The following is a 16,506-nucleotide window of genomic DNA, read 5'->3' as shown; positions in this document are numbered from 1 at the left end:
CCTAGAATTTTGTATGGTCATACTCCTTTTCTTAGAGCTGTGCACCTGTCACAGAGCAGTATACAAGGGTCCTGATCTTGGTGTATGGCCTTCCATACCCTGTATGGTTGTACATCTTTGATGGAGCGTATATTGGCTCCTAAACCTGCCATAGAGCCTTGTATGGTCCAGTGCCTGTCCCTAGAGCTGTATATGGGTGCTGTCCTTGTCCTTAGAGCTGTACAATATATGCGTGCTGCGCCTGTCCCTAGTAATTTGTGTGGTCGTGTCCGATCTTAGAGCTGTGTATGGTCTACCCCGGTGTTAAAGCGCCACTATTTTAGACAGCTGTATCTGGTTTGGCACCTGTGATAGAGCTGCACCCAACATAATTCTACACTTGTTAGAAATCTTCAGCTACTGCAATGTAGTGTTCTAACTGGAGCCAAGTTTTTCTTAGCTTGTCAAACTGGCATTGTTGGCAAATTAAGTTACGTAATTGTCAGTGTCCTCCCCAGCCACTTTTAGCTGGGCGCACCACCCGGCACTTTTCCGTAACCACTCCGCTGTTCTTGGTTGGTTACTGATGAGTTAGGTTGCAATACAGGGGCTGCCACCTGCCTACAATTTCTTCCTACCCGGCTCAAAAACATTTCTGTGATGAGCACTGCATTGTACACTACTTTTTCTTCTCTACAAACTTTTAATAATCCTTTTTAAATTTTTGATAATCTCCCAGGTTAAGTGAGGGCAATTCTTCTAGACTGTTGTCTGTAGAAAATGTGTCACCATCATAAGACCTCGCTTCAACTTTTTCCTTTTTGTCAGTTTTAGCATTTTCCATTTTTCATTACTTTGTTTTGGTGGGAATGGTAAGAATCGGTAATGTGGGGATCCTCATTGTGGATTGTGGTCTTTTCTCACTATCCAAAACCAACAAAAGGTTTTGTCTTTACATACTTTTAGATATGACATAGAAGAAATACAATTGTAAAAATGCCTAAATACTGAATACCAATCATATTATTGTACCTATTACTAATTATCAGACATGCGTTAAGCATTGTTTGCTATTGATCATGATGACCTGTTTCAGCTTGCTTGCTATATGAATCATAAGTTAGTGCTTTTTATTCTATTTTTATGGGGACAACTAACCTCCTCATACTCCATGCTTTACTAACTACATAGCTTCAGTCTAGCTGGAGCATTAGAAGGGGTATAACGGTTGTTACATTCTTCATTATCTCATACATTATGACAAAAAAATCGTGTCAGAGGTCCTTGTGAGGGTTTGTGTTGGTAAAAAGAGGGGGTGTGAGGCCGCGGATCTCATCACTAAATCTGGTTTGTGGTTTAGCAAAATCTTGTAGCCAAAACTTTTGTTTTTAGTTTTAGAATGGAGTAGGGTGTAAAACTCTTGTTAGTGTACAGAAATCAGAAATCAGGATTTGCTTCTTAGTTGTCACTGAAACAGATGTCCGTATTGGAAGCATTACTTTCCCTTTTTGTAATAGACAGAAATCTTCCTACTGGAATCTGAGATATCCGCCAAATGGTTTCAGATTTGCCAACTATATTCTGTCAAAATATAACATTTTTATTCTTCCGTTAAAAATTAGTGAGAAGCTTTGATGCTAAAGTCCAGGCATACCTTGTCCTTGTCTGATTACCTCCAGTTTACATGCTCCTCTTTTAAACTGGAAAAGCTTACTATAAATCAGCACACTGGTTTCCAGCATTATCTAGCCCTTTCCTCTCCACCCTGACTGACCCTGTCCAAATCTTTTTATCATTTTATTTGTTTGTCATTGTGGCCCAGCATCACATTTGGACATTACCTAGGGTGGCCTAAAAGCAAATGCCATTTGTCCACATCTCCAGACAGACACCTGCCAATAAATTTTGTTTTTCTAAACGTCTTCCAAGTGCCAGCCCAACGCCTTACACTTCCATCAGCCACAATCTGCTTTTATTACATTGGGAAACACAGAGAATTCGGACTCTGGGTCAAAAAAGGATATGTAGTGAAAAGAGATTTACTTTAAAAATGGAATTAGCATTTTTAAGAAGGGGGTGAGAAAGCAGGGGACTAGATTTGTTTAAAGCCAAATTAAAGTTTACTTTGTAGAACTGGGATCGGGCTGGTCTTTACTGCTTTAAGGGGCAGATGACGTCCCTTCTGCAATAAAACATTACCTGGCTGGTTGGTGTCTTTATCTGTCAAATAAATGATGAATTGTACATATGCAGCTGGACTGAATAAATTCCTGCCCAGCCAAATAATATGGTTGTCTTCAGGAAGAGATGAAGAATATGGTGGCACCAATGCCATAACTTTGGGGTTAGTTCTGCTTTAAAGTGGAACTAAATCTGCATGGCTCGCCTATATATGTTCTAATGCAGGTCGCCACCAACTTTCTTCTCTTCTCCTTCTGGACAATCTCAGCTTTGACTTCAGGGACGCAGGCAGGTAAGACGCATTATTGACAAAGGGACATTGCCCATCTCATTCTGCAATATTGATCTGCCTGACAATGCAAACTTCACTTTAAATACAAGAAGATTAAACTCCAGCTCTAAAATAAATCTACTTGGAACGTTTTAGGCCTGGCCACATTTACAAATTTCTAAGGCTCATTATGATAACCTGCATTACTCCTGCTTTATGGAATGTTATTGCAACATTCATGAACACATGCACCTTGGTGTCGTTTGTTTTGACGGCAATGAAATCACTGTAATTTAGCTGTAATGGTGCAGCACATTGCAGAGCACCACAATGTAAATTGCAAGAAAATTGTATTCGCAATTGTTTCATGTATTAAGGTATTTTTCCAGCTTATATAAAAGGGTGACCTAATGCATGGTACCTCTGCACTGCTTAATAGGGAGTTTAAGGATGACTATTCTTTTGGATAATTATTCTTTGGTGAGTTTACCTCGTCAACTCACCTGTCAATAATCTTGCTATATAAATACCATGTGGTCCTTTATGACTCCAACCAGTGTCTTATGCTCATGTATGAGAAAACTTCTATTCTTTTTTTTTTTTTAATTTTTTAGAGAGGCTATCAATTATGTCCCTATGATAAATAGCCTTTCTAAAGGATTAAACAGGATTTTTTTGTGCATGCACAGAATTGTGGCCCAGGCAGGGAAGAGGAGGCTGTTTTACTCTACATGGGCCAGACATTGTGGAGCCAGAAAGAGCATTCACAGGTGAATGTATGAGTTTTCAGTGTAGGTGCTGGGGGGATATATTGCAAAGTATACAAAACTATACTTGGATAGTACCAAGCAGCAATGAGTTTTAATGCAAGCCATTACCAACCTTTGTAAAGATGTTTGACATTTGCCTTAATTATCAGTTTTAAAGTCATCCAGTTACCTCAAGCAGTCCTATTTTATTATATATATCATATTAATATATTTTTGTTTAGATAAGTCAGATAGATTATGACATAACTGAGCCACTGTGTTCTACAAAAACAAGTTTCTTTTTATTAATCGGCTGGATTAAATGCCAGATTCTAGCAGTTGCACAATGGATGTTTGTAATTCAGTCTTTGTCCTTGAAGTAGTTGTTTGTCAAAGGCCAAAGGACCTTGATTATACAATGTTTCACAAAGTTATACCAGAGGAAAGCCCAACTTTAACCTTTTTTTGTTCATTCCACAAATGTTTAATGAATGCATAGTGAGTAACTCTTGTTTACCTTTTGGTATTGCAGGAGTTGAGTACTGTCTGTTTGGTAATTGAAATGACATGCTGCTTTAGCATCTCTACCATGATATTTTGACAACATTTCACACTTCAGCCATAATTCAAAGGTTTCACACCGATGCTGAGTTCCTGACACCAAGGATTGGATTAAGTTAGGAAAAAAGGTGTTGTGCAGTGTGGATATAAATGCTGGGGTATTGTCTATGCTGATGTAGCAGCATGGAAAGCTGCACAATGTCAATATTTTTCAAAATGCACCTGTCTTAAGAAGGTCCTTTCCACCTTTTTTTTTTTTTTTTTCCCCGATGGCTGATGCTTTATTAATTAGAAAATACTATCTGGTATACTGTTCTACAGAAAATTGCTACACAGTAGTCTTTGGTGTTCCTAATTTTTTGATTTTAGTATGTTTAATTAGGAGTGAGGAAACTGCTCCACTTCTAGACAATCCATTCCTTGCCCTTCTCTGGGCCAGTGCACCCCTCCTCTCATCCCAGCTCATACCTAACAGGTAATGTTGAATTGAAAACCCAAATTTTGCTCTCCTGTTCATAAATTTTAAGAAGTAATCATAGGAAGACCAAATTCTCTTCATGCTCATTGATGCCTTTCACATTGCAGAGACTGATTATCTGTGTGTTCTTCATTCTTCACAGCCACCAGTCTGGAAAGCTGAATCTGATTAATTGGAAAAGTAAGCCTAGAAAAAGCACATGTAATATACTCGCATAGTATAGTACATTAGACTACTATGTGACTTGAGCTCCGTTGCATTGCGCGCGAATAGTGGGGTTTCTTCTTCTGGCCTCCTGTCACTACTGAAAAACACTGCAGTATGTGTGCAGCCTGCTTGACTGTGATGGTATTTGGGCCTTGCAATTAACCACTTCGATGCTGAGTGGGATAGTGTGGGAAAGTACAGAGAGTGTTCTATGTACCTTTCTACCCTAAAAACACCATTTCTGGGTTGTAGCTTCCTGTAGAATATACCCAAAAGTAATGGGTTCATTGATTGACAGAGTGAAAGCTTCTTATGCCTGCAGACTTTTTTTTTTTTTTTTTTTTTTTAAGTAGGCAAACCTGTTTAGCAAAAGCTAAAATTTGCTTTAAGGAGTAACTTTTTCTTTACATTTTCTTTGTGTTGCATTTGGTAGCTGTATGAGCAGAGGATATTTTAAGTATCTTTTTTTTTCAGATATGTTGTGCCAGGAAAAACTATTGTACTCGCTGTACAAAGAATTTTGTAAATTGGACTGGGTTTGTTTCTTTTCATGTTTTTCAGCATTGCTGCCCCAACTGTCCCCATAGACTCCAATTGAAACTTCTTGTTACCACTTTAGTAAATTTTTAGACAGGTGTCCTGGAGGACTGAAAGTGTGTGTGTGTGTGTGTGTGTGTGTGTGTGTGTGTGTGTGTGTGTGTGTGTCAGTTCATCTAAATATAGGTGTAAAAAAAACAAAAACTTAAGGTATTCTAGTTGGCCTCCTCTTCTGGCCTTCTGTGACTAGCATATAAATGTGGTACATATAATATCCAAATGGCAATATATATATATATATATATATATATCCACCTTCATGTTGAAGAAAGCATATCTTTTCCGAGAGTAGATGGAGGTTGTGACACTGGTATCATGATTTCAATACATTGAGTCACTGGCATTGACTTAATTTGTAGCATTGGAAAAATCTAACAAAAAGTAAAGCAGAACTTGACTTAAACAGTAAAAAAAAAATTGTAAGCATGGAGGTTATTTGTTGCAATAATTTCTGCAATAAATAACAAATTTATCTTCCTGTTTAGTCTCTAATCGCATTACTGGCTGCCAGGAATAAATAAACTCCTGTGCACATGATTGGGGGTTGAATGTTGTTCTAGTCTGACCAATCATGATGGGTTTGCTTGAATTCTACCATATATTTTATTTATGCCTCTGTTGCTGAATAAGATGTTGCCTTGATATATTCCTGTCTTGTAAACCCAAGGTCAACAAAACAGGAAATGAGAGAAAATCCCTCTAATAACATCTCTCACAGCAATCCTTCTACATTCTATGAAAAAAAATGTTGTACTAGACATATTTAAAGCATACCTAGGGATGTGTGATTTTCAGCCATCTTTATTTTCTGTCTCATGCAAACTGCCTGTTGTATGTTGGAACTTGTGCTTGTCTATGTTAATCCTTGGCATCAGTTTGTTACCCTTGTTGTCGGTGTGTTCTCTGTCTACCTGTCAAAAACCTGCTTTCTCTATCAGCCTGCTGATTGCACTGACCATCTGCATGAGGACCTAAACTTCTCTAGCATTTGTCCTGCCTGTTAGCTGGCTGTTGCATGTAGACGCAATGAATACATAGAACGTTATGGTTTCAGCCCTTTTGCTATATTTTTAATAGTTTTAATTATTTTAAAGTATTTACTATTTCATTAATGTTATCAGTAACTTTTCCTGTCTTATGTCTATGTAATACTTGCTTCACAAGCCTCATTTGTATGCTTTCATGCAAGGCATGCTGTATCCGTAATGTACAAGTATGTTTATTATGCGAAATATTTTGCTCAGCTTTTTTTTTTTTTTTTTCTTGCTTGTGGTAAATGCAAGGTCTTGAGCCATCTCAGCGGAATGCTACATCCTGTGCACGCCCAACTGTAATTTCTTATCATATGTTTGAGTCCTCCCTGCTTGTCATGATAAAACCAGCATAACCCACATACAAACATAACAAAGCTAGTGTGAATGCTTGCTTGAAATGCAGTCCATACAGTCCATACTTGCTTGTTCACTTTAATCCATGTGACATTCAGTAAAGCATTTCTGTTCGGAAGTATGAGCAAACCACGCTTATAATGTATCCTTCCTATAAATATGTATGATGGCAGAAGTGGTCAGACCAGCTGTAGATAGGAATAGTACATTTTCTAGACCGAGCATACAAAGATGTAATGTAACTTTCTGGCCCTGTAAGCACATTTACTCTTCTTTATTGTTTCTGACTCTTAAAAAGTATATAAGGAAATGTATTCAGAAGCAATATACATTTTCGTTTTGTACAGGACTAAAAAAAAGCCAAACCACTAAAGGGGCCAGGGGCCCATTCTCGCCACAAATCAGCAACACAGGGCATTTAGACGTTGCTTTAGGCAGAGGATTATTTCATATTTGTCATAGAATTTTCAAACAGGTCTTGCCTTATGTTCTTTGTGCACAATAGTGCAGGTTTGATTTAGGACAATATATTTATATGAATGGTAGTGCACTGCAACATACACATATGGTGCTCAACCCAGGATTTTTTTTTAACTGGGTGGTAAGAAATTTTAGGCAGGTGGCAGTCTTTGTATTGTGACCCAACTTATCAGTAACTACCCAAAAACAGGCAGGTGGTTAATGTGCCGTGTGGTGTGCCCAGCTAAATAGGGCTGGGGACAACACTGACATACACTTATATACAAAGTACATGCTAGATTTTTGTGTGGAATGAGTGAGAGTGTTCTTCTCGGGCGACATTCGCCTGGAATGTGTACATAGCTTTAAGCAGCCATTTTATCAGTCAGTATAAGCCAACTAAAATAAATCTATCTAACTTGACTAAATTGGTTTTTATTTTGTTGCTCAGCAGAGATGAAGCATTTTTAATACCAAGACCAACACCTTTCATGATTTCTTGACAGCTCTCTGTCTGAGCCCATTGCAGTGTTACCTACACTTAAAGCAGACACGTGCCCATAGTATTAACATTAACCTATTTAAATGCTGCGCCTCTGATATAATTGTGTTTTTTTTTGTTTATTTATCTGTTGTATTATTTTCTTTGCTTAGCCAGAAGAGGTGAATGTAATTTAGGACAGGTTAGGATTTAGACAAGTAAGTTTATTATATTGCAGAAAGGAACATTTCCTTACTAGTTTTTACTTAAGTTTAGATATTATTAATAATAATCAGGATTTATATAGCGCCAACATATTTTGCAGTGCTGTACATTAAATAGGGGTTGCAAATGAGGGACAGATACAGACAGTGATACAGGAGGAGGAGAAAACCATATCGTGAAGCGTTTACAATCTTATGTTTTTTTGTTTGCCACTTCCTTATACCTGTTTTGATGGTGGTGGTTTCAGGTCGTTTCAAACCCTCTTGAGGTGTATACATCAAATTTCAACGTATGAATCAAAATTCTCCCGGCATAGCAGCATGGCTTTATTTAGGCAGTGGTGCAAAAAGTCAAAAGCATTCAGAAAGGTCCAATCTATACGATGGGCATTTCTATATTGCATTTATCCAAGTACTTCACTGCTTGGCTAGCCAGCAAAGACCTAGGACATGACCAAATAATGACTCCCATTCTCACTGTACTTAGCACGTATTGGGAAATTGTGGTGCAGTCTCAGCTTGAGATTTACAATGAAGAAAGACCGTACTTGAATGTACTTGATAAAGTAACTCACAGTTTCCATAGATGTTTATATTCTAATTTGTTACTTGTTACACTTACTGTCAAACTATATAAATAAATAAATGAGCCCTAGTTAGTTGCCTTAAAATATTTTAAGTGCATTAATGTTTTCTAAAAGAATATGATTTTGTACATAAATGGATATACCTATTATAAACCTGATTAGAAGGAAAGTAGAGTCTTGCTTGCTGACTCATTTCCTAATTGACTCGCCCACAGTGATTGAAGTGTTGGCCATATATGTGGGTTTTTGTATTTGTTTGTTTTGTTATAACATGTTTGCCATTGTTCAAGGTCCTCTAATCTCTTGAAGTAAAAAGACTGCTGCCTATATATAACTGATGTATGGTGAGGTGTTTTTGCTTCTGAACACATAGCACTAAGGTAAAATATTTAAACAGCACATAAGTGTCTGGTGCATGGTCCTACAGTAAGATAAATCTAATAGCATCAAAAAATGCATTTTAAACCTGACAGTCTCCAACTTTACCTTTTTTTACTAAAAAAGTTGTTTCTTGTGCGCTTCCTAAAAATGCTCCTTTATTCATAAATAGCAGTCATCATGTCAGGAGGTTGAAGGGTAGTTGTCTCAGTTATAAGTATAAGTTATATATGGACAACTGTATGGGCCATTTCACTCCTTATCACGTTGGGTTCAGTCAATTTTGTGATGACAGAAGGCACAGTTTTTTAACCTCAAAACCCAAGTAATGTACGTTAGGCCTAATAAACCAGTTTATCCAGTTTATAAATAAATAATAAAAAAAAAATTTGATTTCAAAGGAACAAAAAACTACCAGGTGGTAGTACTGTTTGACAAAAGAGATGTGCAGTGTCTATTTTGTCAAGTATCTTACTCAACATGGCTCCTGGTGGCTTTTTGTTCTAGCTCTAAACTAAACAGATCGTCTGCCATATTGCTTAGAGCTTTGCGTGACATCGCCACACACACAGGATGCCGCCAAGGATAATGTAACAAGGATAATGTAAGTGCATACTTGCTGATTACAGCAGACGCCCACCACCCACTAGTGAGTTTAGTTCTGCTTTAAGGAGAAAGGGGGAAAGACGGAATGAAAGTTGATTGACTCTTAAGCTATGTACACACATCAGGTAATCATCACACAAGGCTAATGGTTGTACATGTCTCGGGCAAAAATCTAACAAGTGTACAGCAATCCCCCAATGTTCATTAATTTGCCATGAGGTTAGAAATAAATAATTATGGAACCTACTAAAGACCAAAATTTTTTCCCCCAGTACATAATACTTTGTAAGGGGGTATATTTCTTTTTACATGCCCATCAGTGGGGTTTGTTCCTTTCAAATTGGAAAAATTTGTGCAGGTCATGCCAAAAACTTTTTTAATTTTGTATTGACAATGTAAGTATTAAAACTTCTTTTATTTAGTCCTTCCCTTTAAAAATTTACCCTCACTTTCTTTCCTACTGACAATGGTTTTGCAAGACAGGAAGCAAGGACAGAATCTGCAAATAATCTGTTTGGTAAAACATGGGATTCTAACGGAGGTTCTAACTGCACGGTCTTGTAAAAAAAATGGTTTGCAACAGATTTGAAGTAAAATAACTTGAACAAAGTTTTCTCGCTTTGAATTCCATCCCTATGTGCAGTATCTAACAGGTTCCCTTTCCCTCTTTTAATAGCAAAGGGCTTTAAATATGCTATTTGGACTGCTGACTTTTTGTCCTCTCTTATGCTTTCTGTTCATGCTCATGGTCTTAAGCAAAAATTCAATTATAAAAAAAAAAAAAAGCATGGCATTGTGGTTTGCAGAAATTGGCCACCGGCTAAACTTCTCCTTTTTAAACTGTGAGTTTGTTTCTCTTTCAGATTTCTCACAGTGTGTGTTTTTTTAAAAAGTTTATCTGAGCATCTGGAATTTTGCAGCCCAATGTTCATTTAGTCTTTGACTTGCTTACTTCACTAAAAACCTTATTTTGAATCTGTGCTGCTTGAACCAATCAGTGTGGCATTGGCATGTTGTGTTTTATATGTTAGACAATGGTTTTAATGTTTGTGTGTGTAGATCTAGCCATTTGTAGACAGGAGTCAAGGTGTGTCTGTTTTGTCCAGCCAATTTATTTTTACCTTGGATAAATTCGGCACTAGGTGAAATTGCTGTGTAAACAAATGCCTACTCGGGATATATGAAAAGAAGATGTAGCTATTTGATTTGATTAACAAGGAATTTCAGCAAAAGTTAAATATCATCTGTTTTGGACATCGGGTACATTTGTGCTGATATCTGCAATCTTTAACTCATCCTGAAGCTATTCTTGCCTGACAGCATCCAGTTCTGTCCTATACATCCGCTTTTATCCGTTTTTGCTTTCTGTTTACTTCAGTCTAATGGTAATTTTTCCTGGATAATATCCTGGATTGTCTCTACAGCCTTCTGTATATTGCATTTAAAATTTCCTTTTTAATATTGAGAAGTGTAGACCTGGATTCACATTTTTTTCTAATTTTTTAAGCGAGCCGAAAAAAGCAACGGAAAAAATATGTAACTTTGCTACTTTCTTTTATTGACAGGCCAAGAACAAGGAGACTGGTATCTTTGCAGCTGCCAAAGTCATAGACACAAAAAATGAGGAGGAACTAGAGGACTACATGGTTGAAATAGACATTCTGGCAAGCTGTAACCACCCTAACATTGTCAAGCTTCTTGGGGCATTTTATTATGAAAACAAGCTTTGGGTAAGTAGACACGTATATCAACTAATATATCAAGATTTTACTGTATTGCGAAGAAGCTTTTAAAGTATGTAATAATTGCACTAATTGTTTATTATTATTATTATTTAATACATTAGACCTGCTAAATTGAGGTACCTATCTGCCTTTATTCCAACTGCCTGTGCCTTGGCACTACAAAAGGTTGCTTAAGAACATTATCAGCATAGGGTTTATTTTGGAATGTAGTAAATCTGCTATGCCATTCAAAGGCCAATGAAAGACTCAGTTTAAATCAGCCAAATTAATTCCAGGGGCATAAAAAAAAAAAAAGATGTGCAGTCCTAGAGTTGGCATTCTTAGGGGGGAAGTCACAAAATCAAGAAATTTGTTGTCTTGTCAGCATGCTGCAGACTAGAACCCTTAGACTTCTCTTCCTACAGGAGTTCAACACACTTTCTGCTAGGCAAGAGCCAAAGCTCCACAACTGGTAAATCTCATGCTCTACTATTTTGAAGAGTCATAGGTCTTGCTCAGCAGGTGCATGGCATTTTTGCAAAATAAAGCCAATTTCTTAAAAACAGTATGGGTCCTCCTCCGTAGCTTGCTGGTAGGGGGCAGGTTTTTTCTATTTGGTCTGCTTTTTAAAGAAAATTTACTTTCAACACCTTTACGCATGTGCACTTTACGCGAGTGTAGAGGAAGTTTTATAGAAAATGGGATCAATATATGAGAATAAGCTCCCACATTGTTTTACCCTATACAATCATGCCTGTTTGCCTGCATAAGGAAATAAGTATAAAGATTGCATGGGGATGGCAATGTAAGTTTTTGGGGTCCATTTTAAAGCGGTTAATCAGACATGAATCACCTAAACATTCCTGCTAGAGAATGTTCTATGTCCATTTTTGGCAGTATTAGATTTTCCACCAGGTAATGTTAGTAACTATCCTGATGCTGTTCCTTAAAAATAGAAGCACAGTTTTACCATAAAATAACCACAGGGGACACAAAATACTTTTTTTAAGTGAGAGAAATGGGTTGGTTATCGTAGAATTGTCTTTCACGGGAGCTTCTTTAAGGAGTGTTTGGTTAAAAGCAAAAAAATGTTTGGCATGCATTACTTATAGCCATTAATATTTTGTGCTAATACAGTAATACTATGTGTGTAAGAAGTAACTGTTTATTCAGGTTTTTGCCTTCTGTGGACAAAATGTGGACTTAAGTGGTTAAGGATGCATTTTTGGTGCTGCCATTTTCCTTCTTTTCTTCAGCATGCTAATATTTGGCCATATTGATTGGGCGAGCTGGGGTGGGATGCGCAGTTGCGCGGGACTTCATTCAGTCTCCGCACGTGCAGTGGAAGTTGAGATTGCCAGGTATGGTAGGGACATTAGATTGTGATCTCCTTTGAGGGACTGTTAGTGACCTGACTATTGACATTGTACAGTGTTGTGTAATATGATGACTCTATATAAATACTGTGTAATATTAATAATAGTAAAGTATTCTGACAGTTCCCTGGCACAATCAGGCAAGTAAAATTGATTATTGCAGAAGTGACATCAGCTATCCCTTTCTTCAATACTGAACTGCCTAATCAACCGTGTTTAAAATTCAATATATGTCATTTATTTTTAATTGGCATTTAAAATGCACACGTAATATAATGTCATTTGGTTAAGTGAATTGTAATTCGAAGTTGACACAGAATGAAAGTAATGGACGCAAAGTTACCCTACATCTACTCACTTTGTAGCGGTGTCTGACCTGCATTTCTATAGACTGTTTATAGACACCTATGTCTTCCACATGCAATTTTTCATATTGTCCATTGATGCATTAGTGTATCAATGCCTGTGGCAGAAAAACACAAACTCTAACAGTGCTGAGAGCTGTGTAAACAGTGTGCATACAAGCATGCATCTCTGGCATTACTGGTAACCCTTAATGGTCTACTAGGAGTGTTTTCACAAGTATTGCATACACAGTATCTTTCTGTTTCTTTTATAATTATTTATGTCATGGAAACTTAATGTGCTGAATACTTGTGAAACACTTTGAATTAAATATACCCTTGTTTAATACCATACAAGGCCTTTTCCAGGGTTTTCTTGATGCTGCTCAGAAGAAAGTGGGATGAAGGTGTCTTATAAAATGTGACAAGCCAATGTAAACCTACTTCCATAACTGGTTAACTACACTCGTATATCTCAAAAAAAAAAACTGCAGAAAGTCAGAATCTCATTTCTAGAATGACTAACGTGTAATGTAAAAAATCCTGATAAACATAAAATCATAAATATTTTATGTTTACATATTTATTCGGCAGGACTATGCACTTACTTGATAAAGCCAAGGTAATCTACAACATGATTGGTTACTGTAGGTTACTACACCTTGCGTGTACCATTCATTTTTCGCTGTTCTGTTACTAAATGCAGAAAAGCCTAAAATAGTTTAAAACCAAAAACTTAATGAACTACATAAAACTGTTTTTCTTTAAAGTACCTTGTTACAAACAAAATTACGAGTAAAAGCAAAGGAAAATCATTTTTTTACATCTACAAATTACTTGTAGTGTCTGTTTTTCCTTTGCATAAACTATTTAAGTTAAGTTGACTTGCATTGTCTTTGAACATGCTAGAAAATGTGACTTTTTGTGTCAATTCTTTAGCACAGCCCATTGACCTGCATGTCCTAGCCATCTACTCTTCTAGGAGTGTCTACCTATTATCCTAATCTAATAATTATCTGCTTCTCCCATCTCTTCACGTACATATTTTATGGAGCACCCAGTGAAGGATAGAAGGGAAATAAAATTGTCGCTTTTCTCTGCTGGGGTTTCTGGCATCACATCCAGGATGGCAGTTCTAGCAGCTGTCTTAAAACTTTCAGATGTCTACACAGGAGAGTCTTTTAAATATACATAACAAACATAAATGTAATAAATGCACACATAGTCTTATAGGAATATTTTGGTTTCAATTGTGGTCAGGTGACAGGGTCTTGTTAATGGTTTCCAAACACAGTGGTTATCGAAGGCTGACTTAGCCAACAGTGGCAGAACTGACATGGGCGCCTTTGGGGTCCTCTGCTGGCTGAGGATGGTCCAGGGCCCTGGTACGCTGTGATACTTTGCACCCCCTTATGTCAGCCCTTTGTGGTTGTGGTTATCTAACAACATTTCTTGAAATTCACAATCCTTCCACCATTAACGTGAGAAATGGCTAGGGATAGCTGACTAGCAAAGGATACCCATGGTTTGTTGTTGGCTACAAGACTTTGGTGAAGATCAGTTTTTTGTGGTTGTCGTTGCAAACCATCTGTGTGTGTGTTTTGAATCTGACCGTATCGCATGACTTAACCTGGCCATAGACTTCAGAGGACAGATAGATAAATACAGAGTAGTATTTGGACGACCTGGTGATACCTTTTGACCTAATCTACTTGGTAATGTCAGATCTATATGGTGTCTGTTGTATCTGTATTTACTGTGACCTGTCAATCAGTTCTTGATCTCTGAAGTGTAATTGTAAGCTGTACGATATTTGCAGATGTAACCTTATGGGTATCTGCTGTTGTTTGAAGTACAAAGCAGCTCAATAGTTACTCAAATCTGGTAAAAGTGCTCAAACCAGTAAATGGGGTATCTTATATCACATAGTTCTCCCTGGAGGTTTTTAGCCGGTTGCTCCGCCCGGCTACTTTGAATACCCCGCCCAGCTCTCGGCAGCTCTCCTCCTGGCATGCCCGGATCTCAGTGAGGCTGCTCTGTGTCATCCGTTCAGAGGATTGCTGCCGCCGATGAGAGGTGAGCACACACTTCAGCCCTCATGTGAAGGAGACACAGGCAGCCCCGCCCCCACCTCATAGCACGAGCTCTGCCTGTGAAATGTATCCACCTCTAGCTCTGCGTGTCATTCTGCATCCTCACAGCTCTGTGTGTACAAACCTCCATATCTCCTAATATGTATGTCACAATGACCTGTAATTTTCAGGGTGTACAGGGGACCCTCATAGATACTAGTTATTACAATTACAGCCCCCCAGCTGTAAAGAATTTCAAGATATGGGGGTCACAAATGTAAAAAGTTATGAAAATTGAACTTTGGTTTTGCTGTTTCAGAGGAAAGTGCAACTAGGAGTCCTAAATTGAAAGTGCAAATTGGGGACCCCGGAGCCACTAACATAGCAAGTAGCATTGGGGTGGGGCCCCTAAATATATACCTACCTGTCATAAATCTATACCTATAAAACTACTGTCTGCTTCTCTTCTTTGTACACCAATTTCTCCTAGGTGGGGGGTACAAAACTGAAAATATAGGTACAAGTGGCGGGCACATTCTCTCCTTACAATCTCAATACTACAGCATCATTAGAACATAAAACACTCTGCCCATCAAAATGGGTTTCCCTGCCCTGTTACACATTCCTGTCCACTTATCTAACATTCTGAACTTCAATTGGGGAATGGGGAGGTGTGAGAAACCAAAAATATTGGTACAAGTGGGGAACATCTGTGACTAACATCCCCTAAAACTTCATCACTATGGCATCATTAGAAAATGAACTCTGCCCACTGAATGTTATTGAGGTTGAGGTACAGGAAGGTTACAGTCGTGTGTAACAAGGAAGTGCATTTTGATGGACAGTTTTTTTTGTAATGTAATGATGCCATGGTGATGAAAGGTGATAGCCACACGTGTCTCCCACTTCCACCTATATTTTTGTTTCCCTGCACCTCTTAACTCTGGAGAATTTGGGGTTTGAGGTAAGATGCAGACAGATGTGTGTAACAGAGCAGGCAGCACATTTTGCTAGGTAGAGATTTATGTTCTCATAATGCCATACTAATTACATTTTAGAAGGGTTTAGCCACAAGTGTCCCCCACTTGCACCTACAGTTTCAGTTTCCTATGCCTCCACGTGTACCTTAAAAATTTCAAGTTTATACAACCAACGGTTTAGGAGATCTGAAGGTTTGAACACAGCGAGTTGTTAGGCTGCAGAATATCACATGCAGCTTTTACACTCACATAGCGATCACACTGCGCTGCCGATGACATTACACACTGGGAATAAACGTCACAGACAGTGTTTTTATATAGAATATGGGCAGTGATGAGAGGGGATCACTGTCTGTCCTGTCCTCTGATATCACATGCTATTAAAGCATCTCCACATATTATATTAAAGAGTGACTATCTGTTATGTAATGGAAAAATGTGCGTTTTTTGTTTTTACACTTTTGTGGACAGGACCTCTCCCCTTCATTCTTCACTTCCATTTCAGTAAAGACCGAAGGGGAAATCCACAGCCTCCTGGGATATTTGTGTCATATCCCAAGAGGCTCTGCATTGCTCCTTGTGTGCATGCACCTTCAGAGGATTTCTTATAATGTAAAAAAAAAAAAAAAGTGTTCAATCCAATGCATGCGCAGTGCAAGCAGCTCTGGATGTACAAGTGAGCATCAGAGAAAAGGTGGAAGCTGAGCCAGCATGGGCCTGCTGGGCTAAGCACTTATGGCCTGTTACCAATCCTAGGTGCCCAGCACTTATGGCCTGTGTACATAGAATAGAAAAATTGCATATACTAACGGGGCAGGCATTACAAAGTTGTAACAAATAATTGGAAGAAGGTAGAACACTGAA

At 38.0% G+C, this 16,506-nt stretch overlaps 1 protein-coding gene across 1 annotated transcript in view; it reads left to right on the top strand.

The window, feature by feature from the left end:
• The window catches only part of STK10 (serine/threonine kinase 10), a 66,811-nt gene that overhangs the window by 1,132 nt on the left and 49,173 nt on the right, over nucleotides 1-16,506 (top strand). The window contains exon 2 of the mRNA XM_072400958.1: nucleotides 10,712-10,876. Coding sequence (XP_072257059.1) covers nucleotides 10,712-10,876 — 165 coding nt within the window. The remainder of the gene's footprint in view (nucleotides 1-10,711; nucleotides 10,877-16,506) is intronic.

The sequence above is a fragment of the Pyxicephalus adspersus genome, chromosome 2, assembly GCF_032062135.1.
Source record: "Pyxicephalus adspersus chromosome 2, UCB_Pads_2.0, whole genome shotgun sequence".
NCBI lineage: Eukaryota > Metazoa > Chordata > Amphibia > Anura > Pyxicephalidae > Pyxicephalus > Pyxicephalus adspersus.
The sequence above is the reverse complement of the archived record's forward strand: the minus strand, read 5'-3'. Positions and strand labels throughout refer to the sequence as shown.